General features: G+C 34.4%; 1 protein-coding gene across 3 annotated transcripts in view; it reads right to left on the bottom strand.

Moving 5' to 3' along the window:
* Positions 1-26,360, bottom strand: part of LOC134846252 (latent-transforming growth factor beta-binding protein 1-like) — a 212,387-nt gene that overhangs the window by 128,712 nt on the left and 57,315 nt on the right. For 2 of the 3 annotated variants that reach the window (XM_063863526.1, XM_063863527.1), the window contains exons 3-5: positions 10,880-11,128; positions 10,312-10,446; positions 8,639-8,761 (exon numbers count right to left, since the gene is read on the bottom strand). In XM_063863526.1, coding sequence (XP_063719596.1) covers positions 8,639-8,761; positions 10,312-10,446; positions 10,880-11,128 — 507 coding nt within the window. The remainder of the gene's footprint in view (positions 1-8,638; positions 8,762-10,311; positions 10,447-10,879; positions 11,129-26,360) is intronic. The other variant, XM_063863528.1, reaches the window with a different exon arrangement.

The raw sequence follows: 26,360 nt of genomic DNA, 5'->3' as shown, positions 1-26,360 counted from the left end.
ACGCACATGAAGTCTTTTCTACATTTTAAATTTAAGTTGGTTACGTTGCTTACTTGTTACTTGTTGTTCAATTTAATTTTTTCAGGTGGGGAGGGGGTGGGTTCAGTTCAGGTGGTGGGGGGTGGTTGTTCAGGTGGGGTGGGGGGTTGTTCAGGTGGAGTTTGTTTAGGTGGAGGGGGGTTCAGGTGGGGGAGGGGGTGGGTTCAGGTGTGGGGGTTGTTCAGATAGGGGGGTTTGTTCAGGTAGGGGGGTTGTTCAGGTGGGGGTTAATCAGGTGGAGAGGGGAAGTAAAGGTGGGGGGTTGTCCAGGTGGGGGGGGGATGAATTCAGGTGTGGGGAGGGGGTGTTTAAGTGGGGGAGGGGTTTAGTGGGGGGGGGAGGGGAGCAAAATGGCAAACGTTATGGGGGTTGAAGGGGAGCAGAGGGGCAAATGTGGGGGGAGCTTAATGGAATCTTTTTGCAAGTTGAGTTTAGGTTGTGAAATGGATTAGGCGATTAGGCCGTACACTCGCTTGCATTGTTTCAGCAAAACTCATTTGATAAATGCAAAAATTCTTGCAAAATTTTGCACAACGCGCGAAACAAAAACACAGTGGAAAAAAGTCATTTTGAGGTGATTTCCTACTTATTATAAAGTTCATTATAATGGATTCGATATGAATTATAATGCATTTTGTTTTGTCGAGAAAAACGGATTTAAATCCATTTTTAGTCCAATTTTGTTGTCTGAACGTAACATGGGAATCGATTATACTTACAACATTGTAGACCACGAAAACCCATTATAATCAATTTGTTTTCACTTTTCTCAAATGCGGGAAGATATTAAAGCATTTTAAGTTTATGTTTATTTATTCTGTTTTATTCTTTTTTCTTTTCTCATCTCTTCTATTCCATACCTTTTCATCACACCACGCAAAATAAACTACACTATTTTGAAAAACGATCGTAGTTTTTTAAAGACTATAGTCGGTACATTTGTGCTACTCGCACATTAACCAGTTCTCCTTGATTTTTTTCGTAAATTCTAGTAGTAAATGGCTCAAACATAATTTTTATTGACGAATATTTTTCCATTTGTGAACACTTCCTTCTTTTATCACTATGCAAATCGTGCGATGTAATCATTTGCCTCTGCATTCTTGTCTAAGCTTACAGCGACCAAAACTATAAAAGTTTGTTGCCGTTTCCATTTTTGTAGTTTTTTGTTTCAAAAACTTTTCTTGCCTCCAATATATCGAACTCAGCTTGCTCCAGGGTTTTTCAAGGGTTCCGAGTGATCTCAAAACAAAGTTAAACATTCTTTTTTTCTTGCCAGCTGATTGGTTCGCTTGTTATATTGAGTGAATAATTAGAACTAGCAGTAACGGATATAGGGGGTCTGGTGGACGATGACAATTCCTCCCCCTCTTAGAGATTTCACACCCTGACAAATTCAAAAAGCTACCACTTTGGTACCAGTTTATGGCATTTGTTTTTAACTGACCGACCCTAAAATTTTTTAAAGGTTCAGCATCCCTGTTCATCAGATCATAGATGTGGCTATGTCTGTAAGTTTGATTGCCTGTTGGTTTTTTTTTAACTTTTTGTATCTCGTACCTTACAAAAATTTGGAAACCAGATCTGAGCATCTTAAAAACTTGCCTATTTCAGATCTTGCCCAGACATGGTGCATGTTTCGTTTGGACATGGACATGTCTGAATCAGGGCTGAGGCAGGTATGGATTCTATCACAAAAGCAGATCTGCTCAAGGCCTGATTCAGACCTGCAATATACATGGGTCAGCCTGGTGCAGATCTGCTCAGATCTGGTTCAGATCTGACCCATAAATGTTCCGGGTCTGAATCAGACCTTGAGCAGATCTGCTTTGTGACAAAATCCATACCTGCTTCAGTCCTGATTCAGACATGACCATATCCAAACGAAACATACACCATGTCTGCACAAGATCTGATAAAGGTAAGATTTTAAGATGCTCAGATCTGGTTTCCAAGTTTTTGTAAGGTACGGGATACAGAAAATTTAAAAAAAAACCAACAGGCAATCAAACTTACAGACATAGCCACATCTATGTTCTGATGAACAGGGATGCTTAACCTTTTAAAAACTTTAGGGTAGGTCAGTTAAAAACAAATGCCATAAAATGGTACCAAAGGGGTAGCTTTTGGATTTGTCAGTATGGGAAATCCCTAAGAGGGGGAGGGAATCGTCATCGTCTACCAGACCCCCTATATCCGTTAATGCTATTTCTAATTATTCACTCAATATAACAAGCGAACCAATCAGCTGGCAAGGAAAAACTCAAAATGTTAAACTTTGTTTTGAGATCACTCGGAATCCTTTTAAAACCCTGAAGCAAGCTGAGTTCGATAAATTGGATGCAAGAAAAGTTTTAAAAACGAAAAACAACAAAAAACGGAAACGGCAACAAACTTTTATAGTTTTGGTCACTGCAAGCTTAAACAAGAAAGCAGAGGCAAATGATTATATCGCACAACTTGCATAGTGATAAAAAAAGGAAGTGTTCACAAATGGAACAATTTTCGTCAATAAAAATTATGTTTGAGCCATTTACTACTAAAATTTACGACAAAATCAAGAAGAACTGGTTAATGTGCAAGTAGCACAAATGTTCCGACCATAGTCTATAAAAAACAAGGATAGTTTTTTTTCAAAATAGTGTAGTTTATTTTGCGTGGTGTGATGAAAAGATCTATATAAAACAAATGAAAAAAGAAAAACAGAATAAATAAACATAAATTTAAATGGCTTTAATATCCTCCCGCATTTGAGAAAAATGAAAACAAATCAATTTTAATGGATTTTCGTGGTCTACAATGTATCTGGTATAAAATACTTACGTCAAAATTGCTTAGTTAAAAAGTCAAAAATTGGCTGAATAAGAAAATCGAATTGTTTCTTCTTCAGAAACCGGAACAAAAACAGAACACTATTTTGAGAACAGCTAATTCACTGTATTTTTATAGGGGTGGATACCGTAGGGGAGATTGAGTAGATCCGTTATCAATTTCGAATTAAAATGCTAAAAGGAGCTTTTTATCAGCGATTTTCCTATAAAATTAATTCAAACCGATGGGAGATTGAGTCAAGTGGCACAAATGAAACTCCTGCTAAACATTGAATCCTTTATAATAACACTTTTTTAAAATTCTACAGACCGCTAATTCATTCGAAAATTTCAAACGAAAAAATTTTTCAGATCTGATCATGCCTGATCCCTCCATCGTGATAGACAAAAACGCACGTGCAATATAGTTGATGTTTTTGCCTTCTGATTTCTACATTTTGAAAGAGAAAAATCTGATTTTTTTCAAGTATATCTCCGGGTGAAGGCTTTTTTGCCCCCCATTGAGTAAAACCAAGTCATGAGTCAACAACAACTGACAGAATCTCAGCTACCAAGTACTCACGAAGTGCTGATTGAAACGGAGACAAATTTCAGAAATGCGCTAACAGCAAACAAATCGACGACAGAAACAAAACAAATCCAAATAATCAAAATCATCCCCTGACAGTTATTGCTCCCCCCGAAGCAGAGCAATTCATCACTAGCATCAAAAGCGAAGGAATCATTCTACTTAACAGGACGGTATTTCCCATGGGATGATTTCCAAGGTCTCATAGACCCAAGAACATTTACCCTAAACTAGCAAAAATCAAATAGTCGAACTTGCCTTATGTATGCAACGATATCGAAGCGAAATTAATTCTCCAATTGCCAGAAGACATAATTCATAGCCCCATATTCCAACGTGAGACCCGAATCGTAACTGAACCGGGTCAGTATGTTTACACAGGAATAGCAATTTTAGAAGTTAAAATACAAAACGAAGAACAAGAGAAAAAGCTGAAGGACTGGTCTTACAAATCGAGAATGGATGGCTTCAAAATGTGGGAAGGTGTAGAAATCTCGTTTCACATAGCTTCACTACATGAATGTCAAAAATGCAAGATGTCTGGACGCCAAGAAAAAGTCATCACGATGATTGGTGCAACATAGGGAACCAAATAACCAAAAATCCAAATAATCACTACCCACAAAAACCAAGCTCCAATAATGCCAGCGACGAGAAAAACGATGACAAAAGAACAAGCGATAAGTTTTGTAATGGTACCGAAAATGAAGAAGATAAGAATTTTGAAGCACCACCATCTAGAGTTTTGATTGATGATTCTAAAACAAATAGTGCAGCAACTCCAAGCGAAGAAAAACAAAAGGATGAGGTTCTCAACAATCAGGTCGTAGATTTTCATTGTTACTCTGCAAAAGAAAAAAAAGACAATTTAAATATCGAAAATAACAAAGGAAAATGTTCCTCTGACGGAAGAATGCTTACAAAAAGAGAGCGTGAAACTTCACCAACCTCTTGGTCAGTTTTAACACGGAAGAAAGGGCCAAAAAAGAAATCTAAACGGAGAAGACTTGGTTGGAGGGAAGTTTTAGCAAAATTTCTATGTGGGAAAAACCAGATATTTTTTCCGTTAATATTTTTAGCATAGGAAATCCAGCTAAATTACACTCACTTATCAAAAAATGCCAAATTTTAAAAAAATCGCCCAGTTTCATTTTGTGCTTTCAGGAAGGAAAAATATCGAAACTTACAAATATACATTTGAGTTTACTGGATAAATATAAGGTTTTATTCGATTTCATACCGGGCTCAAATAATCCTGGTGGTTTCTTAACGTTATGGTCATCAAACTAGAGTCCTGCAAAAAGAATTGCTTCAAGTACAGGTTTTCAATTGTTAAAGTTTGTCAAACTTGATTGGTTTGTTATCAACGTTTATGCAAACCCAATTTCATTCCAAGCAACTTTGAATTCCCTGAAATTAAGCATCAGATTTTTACCTAATAAATCAAAAATTATCATGATGGGTGACTTTAATGCGCTGAGTAATGATAATATTAACAGTTCTTCAATACTTAAGTTGAATGATGCACGTATCAAACGATTTACCCAACTCAAAGAACAAATTCTTGATTGTTTTGGTTTTGTTGATTTTGCACTCAAGCATGATTTTTGTGATTATACACATTATGAAAAACAACATAAAATTTTTGCAAGCATAGATTATGTTTTTATAAAATTCGAAACAGAGTATGATTCTATGCAAAGCATTCAAATATACTTTTCTGATCATTTGCTCTTACACATTTTTGTTAGCCATCTAACTTGTATCAGCGCGGCCCTAGTTACTGGAAATTAAATGAAGAAATTTTAAACAACAACGCGAGCTTAATTCGTGAAGATCTAAAAAACTTTCACGAAAAAGAATCACCAAGTAGTTACGAAAACTTTAAGCACAATTTTCGTGACCTTCTGAGGTTTATTCAAGAGAACAAAAAGCGTGTAGATCAGAAAGAACTTAATTTATTGAAGCATCACCAAAATGTTCTCAGAGATGGCATTCACAGCGGAAAAGGTCCGAAACCTATTTGATTGAAAAAAAATATCAATTGGTGCTGGAACATCTTCAAAAAGTTTTCAAGGAAAAAGATTTTTCAGATTATCGAAAAATTCAGAAAACTCTCAGCTATACATTCGAGGGTGTTCACAAATTTTGTAGTCAATGTACATCAAAGAACACAATTAACTCAATCAAGCGAATTCAAGTGGATCAGAACGTTTATCATACGGATGAGGATATTCTTAATCAATTTCGAGAGTATTTTTCAAATATTTTTTCAAATAGTTCTACAACAGACTCCGATCAACTACTAATGACATTTTTATCAAAAAATAAACTCGAAAAAAATGAGAATGATGGCTATAATTAATTTACAGAAGAAGAAATTCACTTGGCTATAAACAAATTGAAGTTGAAAAGCTCGCCTGGACCAGACGGCCTTACTTCTAAGCTATATAAGACTTTCACGGATGAGTTTTGTTCACTTTTAGCTAAAGTTTTTAATCATTTTGTTCATGGTGGAAAATTTCCAAACAGTTTTTATTTAGCAATAATCAAACTGCTCCCAAAATCTGAAAACGCAGTACAAGATTTTTGCCCCATCAGCCTTATGAATACTGACGCGAAAATCTTTGCCCATGTAGTCTGTAATCGAATTAAAAAAGACCTTTGCAAAGTTGTAAGAAACCATCAGCACGCGTATTTGCCTGGAAGACAAACGCACACAGCAATACGAAAGTTGGAAAAAGCGATTACTCCAAAACGATTGGCTACCCGAGGTTCATGTGCTGTAAAACTAGACTTTTCTAAAGCATTTGACAGAGTTGACAGATCACTTCTCATCAAAAAATTGAAAGGGTTAAACCTTGATGAGTTTTCACTTAGAGCTATTGAAACTTTGTATTTAGACTCGAAATTAGTAATTGAGATAAATGGTTTTTATCAGCCAGCTTCAAAATTCATCGAGGTGTTAGACAAGGTTGCCCTCTTTCCGCATTTTTATTCATAGTTTTTATCGAACCCCTTCTTCAAGCAATTGAATCTACAGAAGCAATTGAAGGTTTTGGGATATTGTGCCCCAAACTAGTTTCATATGCAGACGACATAATTTTCCTTATCAAAATCCGATGTATTGACAGGTTGTTTCGCTTAATCGATACAATTTGCAAACAAACTGAAATGATGATTAACATAAGTAAAAATGAAGTGCTTTCCATACCTGATTTATCACCCTATAAAACAGTCAAGGAAACAAAAAAACTTGGTGTCTTGTTTTACACTTCCCAAAAAGTTGAAAATATTGAACTTTTGTTGAGTTCTCAAATTCAAAAACATCGCGGGTTAATTTCACTAAGTAAAGCTTTGAGGGCCAAATCATTAACACGGTTAGTTTATGTTCTCCCTAAGTTTTTTCATTTGGCTCGTCATACTACAGTTACCTTGGATACTGTTAGTAAATGCCAATAATTATTAAATACAGAATTGAAAAAACCGAGCAGACTCGACATAAAAAAAGAAATTTTATATCACCCCATCTTAGATGGTGGGACAGGCTTACCATGCCTACAACTTAAACTTTTTAGTATGAAAATTATCGATTTCTTTGCTTCTGATATGTCAGATCAAAAGAGTTTATTACCAACAGATTCAATTTTACCGAAAGATATCAAAAATTTGTTGAGAAATACGAACATCTCTATTGAAATAAGTTCAAGTGATTTTGCAATATTTTCAAACAGTACCAATAGCCGTTTAATTATAACAATACAGACAAACTCGCGAGATGTTTATTATTTCTGCTTACGAAACTGTAGTTTTTAACGAGCTGCGATTTCCCGCTTGGGTTTTGCAGCAAACCGTTTCTTCTGTTCAGAAGAAAAAATGATTAAATTTACAGGCAAAGTTTGGAAAAATTCAATGCTTGTGATGTATGGGAAAAAAACGTTCTTTATAAAATTGCATACGCATACGCTGTTTTTAAATATCGAGAAAAGTGGTGGTTTTTATTTCTCGAGAATGCCCCCGAATGTTTCTATTGTAATTTAGAATGCGAAACATTCGAACACCTCATTTTCACTTGTCCCTCGCTACAACCTTCAAGAAACATATTACAGATTAACAATTGGCGTGACGTTTTTGCATCAACCAACATTGCAAGACTGTATGTTTTTGTATGTTGTTTCGGTTATTCGTGGTGCATATTCAAAATCATCGACGTCATGTAAAATCAACTTGCAATTATTTGTGTCATGGAAAGTATGGAACATAAGAAATACAAATTTCTCCATCTGATATAAACTACAAGGATATGGTAGACTTCAGCAGCAAACCATCCGGTAAAAGTAATGTCAATTGAACAAAAACTGCTAAGAAGTAGAAGGTAGATATATCAAGCCTACCAGGATACTCTGTATCCGGTACTAAAAAATGTATTTTGAGCACAAGTCACAGAAAGAATAAAAACAGTTTGCCGATCAGGACACCCAATATCCGTTTGAACAAAAAATGTACAGAAACAGTTCAGAAACTAAGGTTACTAACTTGATGAGTTGTTTTCGACAAATATGATGATAATTGATGTACATATTGATTATGAAACTCTCAACTAAAAAAATTATTATTTTATTTTATTTCTGTACGGGATGTCCAACAATTTTTCTATTTTACTACCGAAATATTTTGTCCAGTTTGAAAGATCGTTTGAAAAATCGCATTTAGGTTATCATGCTGGGTGACTTCGTGTAAGCAGGATTTTTTATTAACAACGATCATCAGAGATTGAGCATTCTATTCTACTATGTTTTGACTGATATCCCGGGCTGAGAGTCCGCTCATGAGCCGCTGAAGTATTGGACAATTTGAGCATGTTTTCAGCACAATTTGAGCGGCTTAAACATTTTGAGCGGTTTTATTAACAAACTTCTCAAACCGCTCAAACCTTGCTTGAAAAGCTGCTTATAAGTTGTTCAATAAATCAAAACCCCACACACGGCAAGACGACTCGAGGCGACAGTTGACATTGTTGCTACATTTGGAGTGTGCTCCAATCCGGGGCTTACATACATAGTTACATGCTATTAAAAACGTGCATACTATTGTTGGTACTCTTGCTAAGATCAACTACGAATCGGTGTGGCAAAATTGCGTCCTTCAACCGAAACTTCAGATAATTGCAAATAAGAATGACAACGAATTGAGAACTCACTCCAACAGACCGGCATTTGAGGAATTGCTTTGTAGTACCCGTGCTCACAGCTACAATTGAAGCCCCCTTCGTAATTCTCACAAAGGCTGTGTTCCTTGCACTGAGTAGCGCATTCATCTATGTCTAAATTAGATTTCAAAAATTATTTTCAAGCCACTGAAAGACATAGTTCACAAAGACATAGAAAGATTGTTGCTCCATCTTTCTGAACCTTATGGTCGAAAACTTTGACATTGTCTCGAAACCGATTAAGAAACATCAAACCTACTGTCGGATAGCAGCCATCACTCTCATGAAATAATTTGGAAGGGGTATAGTCCCTTTGGTATTATTTCATGCCAACATTTTTTGGTCGACCAACCCAAAGTTTTTCTAAAGGCGCCAATATATGCTAATTTTGAAGGTAACTTGCGCCAAAAAACGCATTTTTTTTGTCAAAGTTTTCCAGTCCAAAAAATTGCCAGAGACGGGATTCTTATCTTTTTTTTTTTTAAAATTTTCAAAAAAACAATTTTTTTTTTCAATTATTTTCGAAAATTGTCCACCCCACCTTCGAGAAAATCCTAGTTCCGCGCCTGCCTCCCTTGTAGCGTCTTTTAAACCTTTTATGAGTTTGAACCGAGTAGTCATCGCACAATAGGTATTCACTGTAGCCATGTTTTGTGTTCATATAGTTCTAAAACTATTAGGTCAGCCGTAACAAATTTTCGCAGAAAACGATTTCACAGCTTCGAGAAATTTTTATAATTAAACTAGCTAATTAGTCTAGCTCGCTAGATTTGCTTTGCGATTCTAAGAGCGGAAAAAATGAGTAGTTTTCCGCATCTGTGAGAAATTTAAGTTTACAGTCTTATTTGGGAAGTTCAAATTCAATTCTATTAAAAATTTTGATTTTAAGCATTTTACTGAGGTAATCATATGAAGAACTAATTAACCTTTCGAGGAACTGGTTAAACCGTAATTTCTTCTAAATACAATGTGTGGCCAATCCATATCAAAACCGCCACAAATTTGACTTTGTTTTTCCAAGTTTTGCCTACGGGGCAGAAAAATTGTCAAAATAGGGTCGTTCTGATACTTTCGGAGATCTCGAGAAGTGAATTTGGGGGTGGCTTAAAAAAATAAGCTGTCAAAATTGTCCACACAAAATTAAAGTTGAGAGCATTCATCCTCGAGGGAAAGAATCTACATACGAGCAGTAGAGCTCATCACGGCGAACCGCTGTTGTGCCCCTGCCTAAGAATTACATGCAAGTACTTTGGTAACTTTTCTGGGATGGGTTATGTTGCCTCACCCTCAAGCAACGAGCACGGATTATGCGACCTCTCGCGTAAGAGGCGGATACGTAACCGCTTCACCACCGCATCCTAAACTAAGCCGGTCGACAAAAATTGAACGTAAAACAGAACTAAAGGTTGGAACCAATGTTAGTGGGTTTTCTCTAAATTCGCTCCTGACAAAATGAAAAAGAAATTAAATTGAACGAGTTATCTGAAAAAAAAAAACTTTGAAAGTTTTAAAATGCACTACTACCATCAGTCTATCTTTTTGACCTTTTTCTTTGTTATCAAAAGGGCAAGAGTTTCGCCTTCTATAGAATTTACGCGGAGTTCAAAAAATATCTTACTTTTCGAGTTGTAATGTAACTGTTCTACTGACAAAAGAGGTTTTACCTATGCACATTGACTTGTCTTCGTTTGGTTCGTATCCCATGCCGCTGCGACAGCTGCACTCGTAACCGCCTCTGTGGTTGTGGCAGAATCCATGCATACACAAGGACGAGTCTTCCTCACACTCCACCACATCTTCTGTAGTCAAAAGCGCCAAAAATTACCACCTATAGTCAGATGTACTTTTTTGAATTCTACAGTTTGAACCTTCATGCTATAATTTCGTAATAGTCAGTAAAAAGACCGTATCCAGGCAAAGACCTGGAGAGTACGACCACGTGGGTTATAAAAGCAGTAAAAAATAGTCAATCCAAAATTTCAAATGAGCCAAGATTTTTTTTACACGTACTTTACACAAAAATAAGAAGGCAGTCGGAACAAAACGCTTGGCCTTTGCGTAGATGGAAGCAGTCTTTATGATTCGAGTAGGGGCAAAAACATTTTTATATCGGTATCAGTTGAATTTTTCAAAATGTGAAAAAATTTTCTCGAAAAAGATATTTGAGTTGTTTATTGGAGCTAACGAGCATCACTTAAGACCTAAATTATTATTCAATGATTCTGGACCAACCGCAGTATGATTCGTTTATCTTTCTAAATCCACTGACACATTCGCAAGTGAATGAACCATTGTTGTTCACGCACAAAGCACCATTATCCAGGTCACAGTCGTGTAACTCACATGCACATTCGTCAATGTCCAACTCGCACAATTGAGTTGAGGAGTCGAGAGTGAATCGGCTCTCGGCTGAGCAGTTGCAGCTGCCCTCCGGTAGAATACAGAAGCCATGAATGCAGTCGGAATCTTGAGAGCATGTACCTGAACGGCCCCACAATGGATAAGAGGAAAACAGAAGTGATTCAATTAGACTAATTTTCCGTTTCTTCATGGAACACTTTTTGGATTGAGACGTTAAAGTAACAGTAGTAGAAGAGTGAGGAGAGGTGGGGTTGGGTGGTTGGTGACCCTTATGTTTTAGAATAGGGAATGGAGCATCCGGTCACCAACCTATGTATTAAGATAGGGAAAAGATTTCCTATGTATTAGGGTAGGGAATATATTTCCTAATGTATTAAGATAGGGAACGTTAAGGTTTCAGTGTGATGCTAACATGGTAAGTTTCAGAAAAATTCCTCGGCGCCCCATTTTAACATGTTTTAAGATAGTGTATAAATTTCTCAACATAATATTATTAGACATTCAATGTAATAAGATCACTTTTGCCATGTATTAAGGTTTGAGATGGTAAGTTGGGGAGTTTCGATAAAATTTTGCCATTACTTGCGTTTCCTAGCTAACTCCTACGATTTAGCTGTTTTGATTATTGTTTTATATGTTTGAAACTATGAGAAAACTATGAAAAGCTAGACTGAAACCTAACAAAACTTCAAGAGAAAAATCAAGTTTTTGAAGAAAAAAAGTTAAATTTAAAAGATGAAGTATAAAAATCACTACTTCGTATAATCATTTTACCACAAGCTTACAGTTAGTTACTCAATACTGAATTGAATGCAGCTACACTATCATTTATTTTTAAGTTCAAAGGTTTTGTTTGTATCTCGTCATCCTCAACTTGTCTTTTCGGGTAAATGTAACCCAATCTCTTCTTTGTTTGCTCGTATATAGCAACCATATGATCCATGGTGCTAAATATACCGATAGGGCCATCGGCGGATTCCTCTAGAACTCTTTTATTCAATCTTTAGCTGCTAACTTTCATCTTGTCTGATTTGTTGTCATAGCAACAATAGGTTTTGCTACAAAAACATTGCAGCTCTGTACACCTTAATTCATCTTTAAACAGTCTAGGCTTTTGTTTATTGTATTTTTGTGAACGCTACAACATGTTCGTGGAAAAAAAAGTTTTCGAGTCTGCTCTAAATGAATCTCTGCAATTTTTTCTCTCAACTTTTCGCAGTCACCTTTTTCTCCTACCTAAGAGTTTCTCATTCTCTGCAACAACTCAGCTCGTACCTTTCTAGCATCAACAACTGATTGAACAAACTTGTTGAAACTTTTTCGAGGGAAATACTTTGAAAAGCGACGAGCTTTTGTACACGGTAAACCAAGTTTCAAATAGAAATTGGAGAAAGGAGTAATGATAGAAGCAATTTCTAGTTTGAAACCAGATATTAGCATTCGCTGGGGATGCTTAAGAAAATCAATTCCAGTTGCATAATTTTGTATATATTCCACGATATCAATTCTTCCAACTTCAGAGTTCTTGAGAATTGGAGAAAAGTTAGCAAATTTTGCTTTCAGTTCACCTGGAACCACCAAGTCACACTGAAAATTTCCATAAAGAGACGCATTTCTTATTTTTTCCAGTAAAGATTCAGTAGAGAGAGATCTTTTGTGGGGAAAGTTGGATCGGATGTGATTCCTAATTTTTTCGTTCGTTTTGAAGTTTAGCCACCACTCACATTCCCACATCTCTTCATTTTCGTATCTTTTTCGCAAATGCACTCCCGTGTCAAATCATCTGAATTTTGTTTCCTCTCCCAATAGTTTCATCTCCAATTGATGAGCGAATTTCTTGGCAAGGACAGAATTGGTAATAGCATCCCATCCCTTCAAACTCTGTTTTGCAATGATCGCAATATCCATCTACATTGAAAAAAAAAACAATTTTCTTTTGATATCCATATGAGTGGAAGGTCTCAATTCTGCATTCTGGTCTTGTTTCTTGGTGAAAAGACATTACCATGTTCTCAAATTTGCGGGATATCTTATGTCTAGTTTTAAGTTTTTGCATATCGGAAACAAACTCCCATCTTGTGTACAATCCTGTTGGCTTATCTTGACATTTGAATAGGGAGAAAGCTGGCTCGCATCAATTCCAACGGTTGATTTGCAGATATTTGATTAATCTCTGATTAAAGTTTCGTCCACTTTTCGAATACTAACAATTGATGGTCCACCTGTCATGTTCTCTCTAATTTTCTCGCACAAATCTGTATCATTTTCTGAAAATGGGTAGAATTTTTCGTTAGTTGATTGGTGCAGACAGATATTTGCCAGGTTTGGAAGAGTACATCCAACTTTAAGATATCAGTTTTTTATGATAAAATTGAACCATTTTTTGCATTGCTTCAATGGTTGTTGGAACAACATTTCTGTTGTTCTACCACTGAAAAAAATCTTTAAATAAAGTCATTCCATGTTTCTGCCAAATCTCCTGTAATTATTTGTAATTATCTCATCCAGCTGCTGATACTGTCTTGAATTGAAGTTTCTTCAAGGCTGGTTGCTCATCAAGTCTACTTGATCTCAAGTTCTGACAGTCTTTGGAGTCTTTATCAAGGGTGTTGTTGTTTCTCAGTTTACTAAAAAAGGCTTCGTATGGAGTGAAATCTTCATTCTCGAGAGTAGTAGATGTTGGAGCTGAATTGGGGGGGGGGGGGGGGGGGGGTCCCTGCAGACCCACATTTATTAAGATAGGGAATAGAGCATCCGGTCTGCAGGCTATGTATTAAGATTGGGTATAGAGTCTACAATGTATTAAGATAGGGAATACCGATTGTAAGGTTTCAGTGTGATGGTAAGAGAAAGAAAAACGAAAATTTTTTGTTCATTTTTTTCGCAAAATTTTTTGGCGCGCGTTATCTAATTGGGAACAGTTAATTATTAATTACGTGTAGATTGTAGAATAAAGGTTATGTAATTAGTTTTTTGGTGCATGGTAAGTCAATGGTAAGAGTTTTTGTGCAAAAACTTGGAATTTTTATCAAAAAATTTTTTTCGAAAAAATTCAAAACACGATAAGATTTTGTTTAATTTGATCTAATAAAAATTTATTAGATACTTTTACTTTCTACCTATCTGAATCTATTCTGAACCTACAGAGACATTGAAAAAAATCGAATTTTTTGAGAGAAAAAAATTAAATTACAAAGAAAGTATATAAATCACTGCATCGTATAGTAAACTTACTGTCATAATTTACATTTTATTATCATGAAACCATAATAATATGACATCTTATATAATTTAATACATCAGAAGAATTCCTATAAGTCCAATGGTTTTGTATGAATTACATTATCTTGCACTTGTCTTTTAGGATAAAAATAACTTAGTCCTTTCTTTGTCTCTTCATATGTAGCAACCATTTGATTTATAGTTCTGAATTCTCTATTAGTAGATTTTAAGTTGATAACTTCATCGAGTACTCTTCTATACTTTGCTAAAGGTCCATCTCCAGAGTCTTCTAGAACCCGCTTATTCAATCCTTTGCTGCTAAATTTGAATTTGTCTGACTTGTTGTCATAGCAGCAATATGTCTTACTACATAAACAGAGCTTTTCTGTGCACCTAAATTCTTCTTTGAAAAGTCCCGGCTCCCGCTTATCATGTTTCTTATGGATACTACAACACATTCGAGGAAAGAAATTAGATTTTGCATCCGCCTTGAAGGAATTTCTGCAATCACTCTCCCTCATTTTTTCCCAAGCAGCTCTCTTATCTGGTTGGATGCAATCGTACAAATTTTCTTCTGCAAGTGCCAAGTAAAAAGAGTCTGTATCCATCTCCAACTCTTCAAATTTTTTCACATCACAGAACTTGTCAAAGAAGTTATAGTAGAGTTCCAACATTCTCAGTTTTGCATACTGAAGTATGAAAAAACCAACAATGATGGGTTCTCTGTGCTCAATGGTTAACTTCAATAACTCCACCTCATATAAGTCCTTCTCAACTGTGTTAAGTCTCTTAAACAGTGGTTCATTAATTGCCTTATGAGTTTTTTCATCGTTGAGATATTTTGTGATTGTATGTCTCGATCTATCCATGATCTGATATCCATAGGAGGAATTGCCCAAGAGCTTCATTGTTTCTGCTACAACTCCTGACAAAGGGTTTTCATCTCCTTCTCTTCTTGCATCAACCACCGATTGAACGAAATTATTGAAACACTTCCGAGGAGAGTATTGAACAAATCGGTAAATTTTGGTGCACTGTAATCCAAGTTCCATATAAAAGTTGAAGAGAGGAGTTATAACTGTTCCATTTTCCAGCTTGAAACTAGATATCAGCATTCTCTGAGGATGCTTTAACATTTCGTTCTCGATCGCATAGTTTTTCATGTAATCTCCATTATCATCTCTTCCGACCTCAGTATTTTTGAAAATTGGAGGAAAATTCGCAAATTTCGATTTCAGTTCATCTGGAACAACTAAGTCACACTGAACGTAACCAAAAAGAGATCCATCTTTTATCTTTGCTAGAAGAGAGTCTGTAGAAAGGGGTCTTTTGTAGGGAAAGTGGGTTCAAACATGATTTTTGATCTTGTCATTGGTTTTGAAATTTTGCCACCACTCACACTCCCACATTTCTTCAACTTTGTATCCTTTCTCTTGAATGTATTCTCGTCGCATATCATCCATTTCTCTCTTCTTGTTTCCTCGCTCGATATCCTGTTCTGTTAAGGAGGGACGAGCTTCTTGACAGGAACAGAAGTGGTAATAACAACCCATTGCTTCGAATACTGTTTTACAGTGATCACAATAAGCGTCCACATTAAAACAGTCAATTTTCTTCTGTTTTCCAGATGTAAAAAAGCTCTCAATTTTACATTCTGGTCTTGATTCTTGATAGAAAGACATGACCATATTCTCAAAGTTGCGAGTTCGATTATGTCTAGCCTTGAATTTTTGCATATCAGTGTCAAACTCCCATCTCGTATACAGTCCTGTTGGCATATCTTGACACATTGAATAGGGGTAAAGCTGGCTTGCATCAATTCCAACGATTGATTTACAAACATTTGATGAATTTCTGATGTATGTTTTATCAACTACAGCTTTTCGAGTGAACACAATCGAAGGCCCACCGGTCATGTCTTCTCGTATTTTTTCACACAAATCTTTATCACTTTCGCAAAATGGATAAAACTTGTAATTTGTAGATTTGTGTAGACATATGTTTGCTAGATTTGGAAGTGTACATCCAAGTTTCAACATATCTATCCCTTTGTTATGATAAAATTGAATCATTTTTTGCATTGCTTCCAGGGTTGGAACTACATCTTTGTTGTTGTACCACTGCAAAAAGTCTTTGAACACAGTCATTCCGTTTTTCTGCCAAGTTTGTTGTAAGTAACTGTAATTATCTAGACCAGATGGGGGTACAGTCTTGATTTGAAGCTTTTTCAGCGCTTGCTGTTCATCAAGTCCACTCTTCCTCAGTTTTTCATAATCAGTAAAGTCTTTGTCTAGAGGATTGTTGTTTTCAAGTTTACTGAAAAATGCTTCATATGGGGGCAGTCCTGGAAAATCAAGTTTGTTAGGGTTGTCAAACCACTCATAGGGAAAGAATCCTTTTGTTTCACTAGCTTTATAAGCTTTGAGAAATGAGTCCAGAGTTGTTGCTCCACCCAGAAACTTCATAATGTCAAGAAATTGTACATCTACAAACTTGAAAGATATAAAATCATTTGCTTTTTTGATAACGGATGGTTCTTGCTCTTTATCGCGAATCAAATAAGCGCTTAAGTAGTTCTTGATCAAATTTAAGTCATATCTACCACTGTTGAATCCAAAAACAGGTAAAGTATTTATATATCTCTCCAGATGTTGTTTCAAACCGATTAGTTGATTTTTCTGAATTCGCAAAAATTGTGTTGACATATCGGCTCCTTCCGAATCTTCAATGCATTCGTCTTCGTACTCGAATTTGTTACTTGAATAATTTTTACCACGTTCGTTTAGCTGATCAAAGATATTCTTCATTCTTTCATTGACAGCTACTTCAATATCTTGAAATTTTGTTCTCATCTCCAGCTTACTTTTCTCAGCCAACAGCTCGAGTTTGCTTACAAAATCAATAATCAAGTTCTGTGGATCCTTGTTGTACAAAAAGATGGGTTCATCAATCAGATTTGATAATATAGCGACTGAAATGGGGACATGTTTTCCAATCCAGGTAGTAGTCTGCGTCTCTTTTAGTTCCTCTGTAGGAACACAAATCGATTCAAAATCGAAAATTGCTAGGTTATTAAAAAGTTTTTTATCTTCAGAAACTGGAAGATTGAATCCTTCTAGCTTTTCAAACAAGGTTTCGCGAAGCTCATAGACGTTCTTTGGGTATATATGTTTCACTCGGTCCTTGCATCTCAAAAGATGTTTGTTAAAATTGTCGGATTTATTAAAAAAGTGTCACAACTAGGACACCGGAAACACTTGAAGAAAGAATCAATATCATTTGTATGAATGATATGATTGTTAAATCTCAGTAGCTTAACTGTTTCATCGAATCTTCCGATACTTCGTCGAGCTAGTTCTCCTACATGTTCTCCATCTTGGATATCGAAATCGTATATAAAAATGTTTCTTTGCACAATTTCCTCGACAACAGGTAAGTCTTCTACAGAAACTCCACGAAAACTTTTAGGATCATAACCAGATTTTGATATAAAATCTGTAAAGTATCTAGAAGTGTGAGAGTCGAGATCATTATGTCCGTTCATGTACATGGCCAATGCGCGGAAAAGACACAAATGATCATCTTTGTAAGGTTCCTTGTCTTTGTTAGATAAAAGACAATTCACTTGCGTATGTCGTAATAAAGGTTCGGGTAAGACAGAGTCCGGACATCCCATGGGGATGTTTTTCAGCAAAGCAGCGAAAATTGTGACGTTAGTAATTAACTTGAATCTCCATTTTGTGTTTTGACGTTCTTGGGTACATTGCTCCACAATATCAAATTTTTCTACTTTTCCTTGGATTGTTATCAAATTCGCTTTCGTACAAAGTAAGTGGGATTTTTCAAACAGAGTATTGTTTTCATGGGCGTAGAAATAACGATATTCACCAGTCTCATTATTTCGAAGAACAAAACCCAGAGCAAAGTTGATTTTGGTTGCAGAATCGAGCTTGTTGAAGACTTCTTCAAGTTTCTCGTTAATGATTTTAGTATCTAACTTGGACATTTGGAAGTTAAATACCTTATGTCTCCCATTTTCCATCTCCGTATCCACCAGAAAATGTTGACAAGCACTAAGTTCCTTCTTTAGTTTTTCACTATCTTCCCCTTCTTCCTCCACAATCTTGTTCAAGTCGGCCACCGTATCACTGGGTTTCCGTTGTTTTGCTCCATGTTCCTTTCTCCGATGTTGATGGAGAGAGTAGTAACTTGGGAACTCTTTTTCACAAGAAGAACAAACCGTCGACTGCTTCGAACTTGGTTGAGCATGCTTCTTAGCCATATGATAGCTCATTTCTTGTTGATCATAAGTAAAATACTTACAATCAGGGCAAGAAATAACTCCTTTAGAACAATTTTTCCGGTGTCGAGCTGTGTTTTGACGAATATACATATTTCCACAGTCTCCACGCTTAACTTTCTCGTTTCGGTTAAGGGCAGGCATTATCTAAAAAAATTGGGACTTTTGAAATGTTCCAAATTTAAAAACTTAAAGTACCAATCGAATAAAAATACTTACTTTTCGTGAAGTAACGAAATGTAAAATTTGAAGTAAAATTCAATTGACTGTTTCTGATTGGCAAACAACATGAATGATTTAACCCAATAAAATAAGCGTATTTATACTAACAGTGACGCCTACGCAATTATCCTTTTACGGTAATGACGTCAACCTTTGAATAGAAGTGACGTCACCACCTACGCAATTTTCCTTTTATGGTAATGACGTCATTCTTTGAATAAAAGTGACGTCACCACCTACGCAATGTTCCTTTTATGATAATGACGTCATTCTATAAATAGAAATGACGTCAACACCCACGCAATTTTCCTTTTATGGTAATGACGTCATTCGTTTGAAAGTTCTAGAATTTTCCAGAAAAATTTTCAACCAATCAGAACTAAGCAGTTCCTAGACATAACTTTGGATCCAAAATATTCATTTTTGAAGAATGTCAATCAAAAAGCATTTGAACTTCCTCGAATTACTCTACAAGAAAAAAGAAAATATTCCGTATGATTTCCTTTGATGAAATAGATGTAGATTCATACATTTTTCACAATTTTTTGGACGTTAATGTTGTCCAAAATAGAGTTCTCCGACTAAGTAAAGGTCTCTTTAGAGAAACTTACTCAATCAAAGAGTTTACTTTTGATTCACATATTGCGTATCAAAGCTATAAACACATATTGCGTATCAAAGTTACATGTGACTAGAAAAGAAATTTTATTTATTTTAGAAAATTTGAAGTTGATAAAAAAATCGTATGATAATATTTCAAAGACTCTTTTTATTCCATATCCAACTCCCAAATTTGTTAAAACTCCCCAGCAAAGTTCTTTACTCCTCCATTTTGTTAAGGACTTTCAAAATTCAAAATCTTGCATGATCAGTTTTGGTATCAGATTTCCAGAGATTTGCTTTGAAAAATTCATCAACTTTGAGTTATCATCTCAAATCTACATCAAAATTAAAGAACTTGAATATCTGCTGAAAAATCAGCAATTTCTCATCGATTATATACAATAAATTCAGTTAACTTGAGGAGAAGACTTGCAGAGATGCTACTTTTATTAATTTTTCTTCTTTTGTTACTTATATCGGCAATATTTCTTATTTTTACAGCAAACAACTTTTGGTCATTTATTTTTGCGATTGCTTTTGTGTATATTTTTACTTACTTGGAGTAAGTAAAAGGATCCTCTGATTGGATACGACAACTTGAACAAAAATGAACATTTTTGTGATTGGAAACGACAATGTGTAAAATGGAGCTTTGTTTCCAATTGGACACGAGTTTTCTATAAGAATTCCATAAAATAAATTAAAATCTGATTGGACACGACTACAATCCAAATAAGGAAAATCCATTTTGATTGGTTAAAACCACACATTCCAGTTGAAGATACCCCTCACTCCTTACTAAAAATCATTTTATTTTCAACTAAACCACCGTCCACTACCTCCTCTCTCAGCTCTAAACATCCTAATTTCAACTCATTTTTTGTAAGGTTCCCCCTCCTCTCAGTTCTTTCTTATTTTTACTCTTGTACTCAATTTATTGCTCAAAATGATCTTCTCAGTGCAAAACAGCAACCTCATGTACTCTGTAGAATTTTCGCCTGATCTAGTACAAATTCAAGTGCGAGAAACAGTCTCTGGAGTTTTTCTGGCACGAATGGATATCCCAATCCAAGGCTGGTACATGGTGGAAGTGATGCGAAGGGATTTCAACAAACATCATATGATGCAAGTTTCCATCACAGAGAACCAACTTGGAACAATGCAAATGATGGGGGAAGTTTCTGATCATGTGGGAATGAACTATACCGAGATTCCGGACTCAAGATTTGTGGCTCAACCAGTCGACGACTTCCTTTTTCCTTGGGAGGAGGAAAGATCAGTCGAAAACCCCATCACAATAGATGAAGATGAGGGATTCTCAGAAACAATGACGCCTCCAGTTCCACAACAACCACCAGCAATGGAACCTCGTCCAGCTCTGCGTTCTATAGAGAACCTCCAGAACTCTTCTGCTGCTCGACAGCTCTTTGATTAAATGTTTTTGTAAATAAAGGTTGTTTGGTTTTGACTTTGTTTTCTGTAATTAATTTCTTCAATTTCACTTTAATTATGAGAATAGATGAGAGGTTCAAGAAAAACCATTGAAAAACAGTTAGAACTTAGTTAAGTGCTCCGAACTCGCACACATAATAAAAAATTTAATTAATTTTTGCACAAAAATTCGGAAAAACACTAGAAAAACTGTACACAAGTATAAAGTTACCTCATCGATGAACACACTTTTAGCCTTGTGTAGAAAAAATTGAAACACTTTTCGCATTTTATCGAAAAAAGTAAAACACTTTTCGCATTTTGTCGAAAAAATTGAAACACTTTTCGCATTTTATCGAAAAAAGTAAAACACTTTTCGCATTTTGTCGAAAAAAATGAAATATTTTTCGCATTTGTAGTGAAAAAGTGAAACACTTTTCACATCTTGTTAAAAAAAAGTAAAACACTTTTCGCATCTTCTCAAAACAATTGAAACATTTTTCGCATTATGTCAAAAAAAATTGAAACACTTTTTACAACTTGTTAAAAAAATTGAAATGTTTTTTGCAACTTTTTGAAAATCAAAAGAAATATTACATCTTTCTTACATGTTTGAAAACTTTTTTGCAAATGTTTTTGACAACGGTGATTTTTGTTTCGGTAATTAATGGTAACTTTGTAAACATATGAGAGAAAATAGATGGAATATCAGAAGTTTTATTTATTGAAAAATTGACATGATCACTATTTACAAATCCATAACCATCAATAAAACAGTCAATTATTTTTAACAAATCATGTTCATATTTTGAGTTTTGTACTTTACAAATTCTGTCTAAAAATGCTGAGCCAAGAGTTTGCGTAGATGCAAGTTTTTGATTAGAACTTAGTTAATGTTTTTTGAATTTTTTGCGAACAAGTCGTTTCCTTGAAACGCTTGGTGTTTTTTCTGCTCCTTTCCATCGTAAATTATGCTGCACTCCACAAGTAAGCTGATTGAGGTCTTCCCCACTTGATGTGACAATACTCGAAAAGAATCTGTGCTTGTACAAAGTGTAAAGACAATCAATTTCTTGATATATGTATTGATATTTGTCTAATCTCTGAAGAATTTGGCTAAGGGAAGTTCCAATTAAAATTATATGAAATTTGCAATTTCCCAAGGAACAGAAAGAATCGTGAGTAGAGACGCAATAATCTTGGGTTACTATGTATTTTCGTAAAAATCGTTGGAAACAGAAATAAACAATGATTTACTATTATAATCTGAATAAAAGCTGGGAAGAGCTTGACACATAGCAGCTGCCATTGGGAAAAATGATTTTTGCAGAAAATGGTGGAGTTATATAGTAGTAGTAACGCCTACGCAGCTTCCATATAGGGAAATCCTTCCATATTTGGTACTACTTCCATATATGGAAATGGCGATGACTCATACTGCTTACCTCCATTTTCATTTAAACTCAAAGTCATTTCTCTCATTTCTCCTCATCTGATCAGTTTGTTCTTCAAAATGTACTCGATAAAAGCTGATAGTTCCAACTATATTGAATTTTCAAAAAACTAAAAAAGAATTGGGAGATTTGTTTGGTTCCAAAAATCCTACAAGGGAAAAATATGCTTGGAACCGTGCTTTCAACTATTATAAATAAATGATTTGGGACAATTTGAAAAGTCTCAACAAGTCTATCTTAGTGAAAAAGAAGGCGAAGCAATATCCGCAATACGGAATACTATTATTCATGATGCTGAAAATCTTGGACTTGTACCTATATATGAAGCCAAATCTGGCAGAGAATCAACTATGGATCAGGAGCTCGACATCTGTAATAGAGTATATGAAATAGCAACGTACAATATGAGGAGGGTGTGTGTCACAATCAAGAAGTACAACGTGAGCAAGCCACCCTACATTCAGATTCAACTCTTCACTGCAAAGGAAATTGAAGACTTGAAGCAAGTTGCATATGTCAACTATACTTTGAATGAATTCAAAGAACTGTCCCAAATATTGGGAGACTTTATGTTTGTTGATAATTGTAAACCTCAGTAAAGCTTTGTGATGTTTTGCATGTTTGGTAATTGAGATATTATTGGTTCAAAACTGTTTTTTCTCACTAAAGTGTATATTTAGAGCTATGATATCTGAGGAAAAGTCAGACAAAATATACAATTTTATCGAAATTGACATAAAACACTAACCAATTATGAAATGATTTTCCTGTATTTATTTATGAAATTACAGTTAAATTTATTTAATAACTGTTTTCATCAAAGTTTAGCTAAATTTTGCCTCAATTTAAGAAAATTACAAACAAGAATGTATATTTAGTTGAAAACATTATCAATATTTTTTTAGATTTTTTGAATTTCATTGGTTATTTTCAATTTTTTTCTGCCTTAGTTTGAGGTTTTATTGGCTACATGAATTTCCTTGAAACTAATTAGACTCTAAATAATTTAAAAATATTTACGGTAACTGTTATTTCAAAAAACTTTAAAAATGATAAAACAATTCGAGTTTTTTAAGTTTCTTCATATATTTCAGTAAGAAAAATGTTTCCATCAAAAGCGTTTTCAATGTCTGAATTGAACATTTATCAGATTTTAAAATTGAACTACTACAAAAAACTACAAGAGTGGTGGACAGATGAAGTTGATGGAGATTGTATTAGTTTTAATTTGTATAGAAACACAGAAAGTTCAATAGTTTTGTTACAAAGATGGAGAGGAGATTACAAAAAAAAAGAGTACTGTCAGATTTATCAACAATGTTTTTATTTAGAAGAATTAACTCAGATTGGGTGGTCGATCAGTAAAAAACAAAACAATGGAAGAGCCTATGAAACAGAAATTGGAGATAAGGAACATCAAGTCGATTACTGTTTTGAATTTGATACAAATACAAAATCCAGATTTTTCAGAATATCTTTTGATGGTTTATCCAAATTTAATAGACTTCCGGTTGTTTATACTACAATATACCAAAAAGAGAACGATAAAAACGTATATTTTGGTAATTTCTTTTTTCACTGGTTAGAAATAGAACAAATCGGAAAAATTTTGATCGAAATTTCAAAATTTGAATTGAATATCGAAAAAACAATATAAACTAGACAAGAAATCTCATTTATCCCACTAGGTTATCAAACTTCAAATCTAAGTTATGTTGGAAAAATTCAATAAAATTTATTGATTAGGAAATTTCATAAACATAGTCTGGTTCTGATCTACAAAGTTTTTAAAATCTGTGATTACTTCATTCTGATTGGTTATTAACACAAATAATGTCTGTGAAAGTATCCTCAAAATCTACAAAAGTTAAAGAAAATGTTGAAAAATTCATGAGAAGAAGAGCTCAACTCTGATTGGTTGACTTTAAATTTCTTGAAAATTTCATGACTTTTGAAGCTCAATTCTGATAGGTTGACATTGAATTTGTTGAAAATTACATGACTTTTGAAGCTCAATTCTGATTGGTGGACATTGAATTTGTCAAAAAACACATGACTATTGAAGCTCAATTCTGATTGGTTGATATCAGAAAAGATAAAAGTTTCCTTGTAATTAATGCTCGATTCTGATTGGTTGATACTTTTAAAAATTCCATGGTTAGATTGGATGATTTTTATTTCAGCTAGGCTAAATAGCATATCCATTCTGATTTTCTTTCTCGTTAAAAACAATTGGTTAATAAGTTTGCTGTTTTTATTTACTTTTATTCAATTTTTGAGGCTATTCAACTCACCTTATCTAAAAATTTGGTACATTTTAAATCTCCCATTTAATTTTTCATTACTATTGAGATGCCTCCACTCAATAGAAACGAAAGAATTGCATGTCTTGAATGTGGCAGGGATTACACTCACAAAGATGCATCAAGACATCGTAGAACATGTGGTGTTTTGAAGTGTTCTAACTGTAATTTTTATACTTATAGCAGCGAGGAACTCGCTAATCATTTCAAGAAGAAGCATTCTCAGCATAATATTAAATTATGTGCTCAGCAGACTCCAAACACACTTCAGGAAAAGGTTAAATTTTTAAATTTTTTTTTGAAAAACTTAGAAATTACTATGTTTATTAGTTTTTACTGAATCTGAAATGTCTCAGCAATCTAGATCAGACACATCTAGTCAGTAATTATACAGTGTTTTCATTACATTACCTGAACTGTCATTTATTTTTTTAATCAAAGGTTTTGATTGATGTTAAAGACAGCAAAAATCGAGTTCAAATCGTCGTGAAGTTTTCCATGGAACTCGATTCGAAAACTTTTAATCAACAGTAAAAACTCCATTGGTTGCAAGCTTGCGGAGATTTGTTGTGATAAATTTGGTTTAAAGTGCATAACATATGCTAATGAGTATTTAAGTATTCGCCTAAAAATTGTAAAACTTGGATATTTGGAAAACATCAACAAATTGAAAGGTTTTTTGTTGTTGCTATTTTAAGGTTTTCCTTGTTTAGTGCTTGTAAAAGTGTTCATAGAGCAGAGCAGAGCTTTTTAAGCATATAATGTGGTTTGACTTATTAAGAATTATGTTTTTCTATTGATTTTTTGATGATTTCAGAAAAGAAATTGATAAATGACCTGGAGAAAATGTATATTTTGCTAAACTTTGAAAGTTTCAAGATAATGATATACATCATTCCAACTAAAAATTTAGTCTAAAATAGAAATTCAGATTTAAAACAGCATTATACAGTTATGAGCTTCAGAAAATCCTTTAAAGCTTTTTAGTAAAGAGTTTATGGTATTAATTCAGCTTCGGATTATTGATCGTTTGTTGAAACGATACATTTTTCCATCTAAAATTCAATTTTCAAGTAAAAATTTGCTCAAATTGGATTCATTTGGTAGATAGTAGATGAAGCAGAAACTGAGAAAATGCTAAAATGAGATAGAAATTCAATTTAATCCTTAAGAGATTTGAGATACTTTTACTAAAATTTAGCTTATAAAGTATATCTTGAGAAAAAATCCGACATGAAAATTCTCAAAGTCTTATATTTATCCGTAATTCATTAGAAAAAATTGTTATCATTTGATATATTTGGTACTTTATATGAAAGATCAAATGTTTTGAAGATCATTTTTGAAAAGCAAACCCAATTCGACATCTTTTGGAAGAAGATACATAAAGCATAAATCGAAAACTTGCTTTCAAGATCTACATTTCCTTGCTACACAATACTACATAGAATATACAACACTATATACAATACATTACTACATTTTTACTACATAGAGTTTTTTTCTTAATAAAAATCGGAAAATTACACAATTGTTCCAGTTTACACCCTGCTTTGCTTTGCTAAATCAATTTTTTGAGACTCGCTCTTTCAGAAGTTTTTATATTGTAGATGTTAGGAACTAGGTTCTCTTGCGTATTTCCGGAGATTTTCAGATTATAACTAATAGAGCTGCTCCTAATTTGTTCTTAGATCGTAAAAATACACCTTTATATTCTCATTGTGTACATATATTTTTGAATGCTTTAACTAGCACCAATTTTTTCTCACTTGGATATTTTTGAGAAAATTTCCGTCATAAATTAAGAAAAAAAGCAA

This window comes from Symsagittifera roscoffensis, chromosome 5, assembly GCF_963678635.1.
Source record: "Symsagittifera roscoffensis chromosome 5, txSymRosc1.1, whole genome shotgun sequence".
Classification (NCBI taxonomy): Eukaryota; Metazoa; Xenacoelomorpha; order Acoela; family Convolutidae; genus Symsagittifera; species Symsagittifera roscoffensis.
The sequence above is the reverse complement of the archived record's forward strand: the minus strand, read 5'-3'. Positions and strand labels throughout refer to the sequence as shown.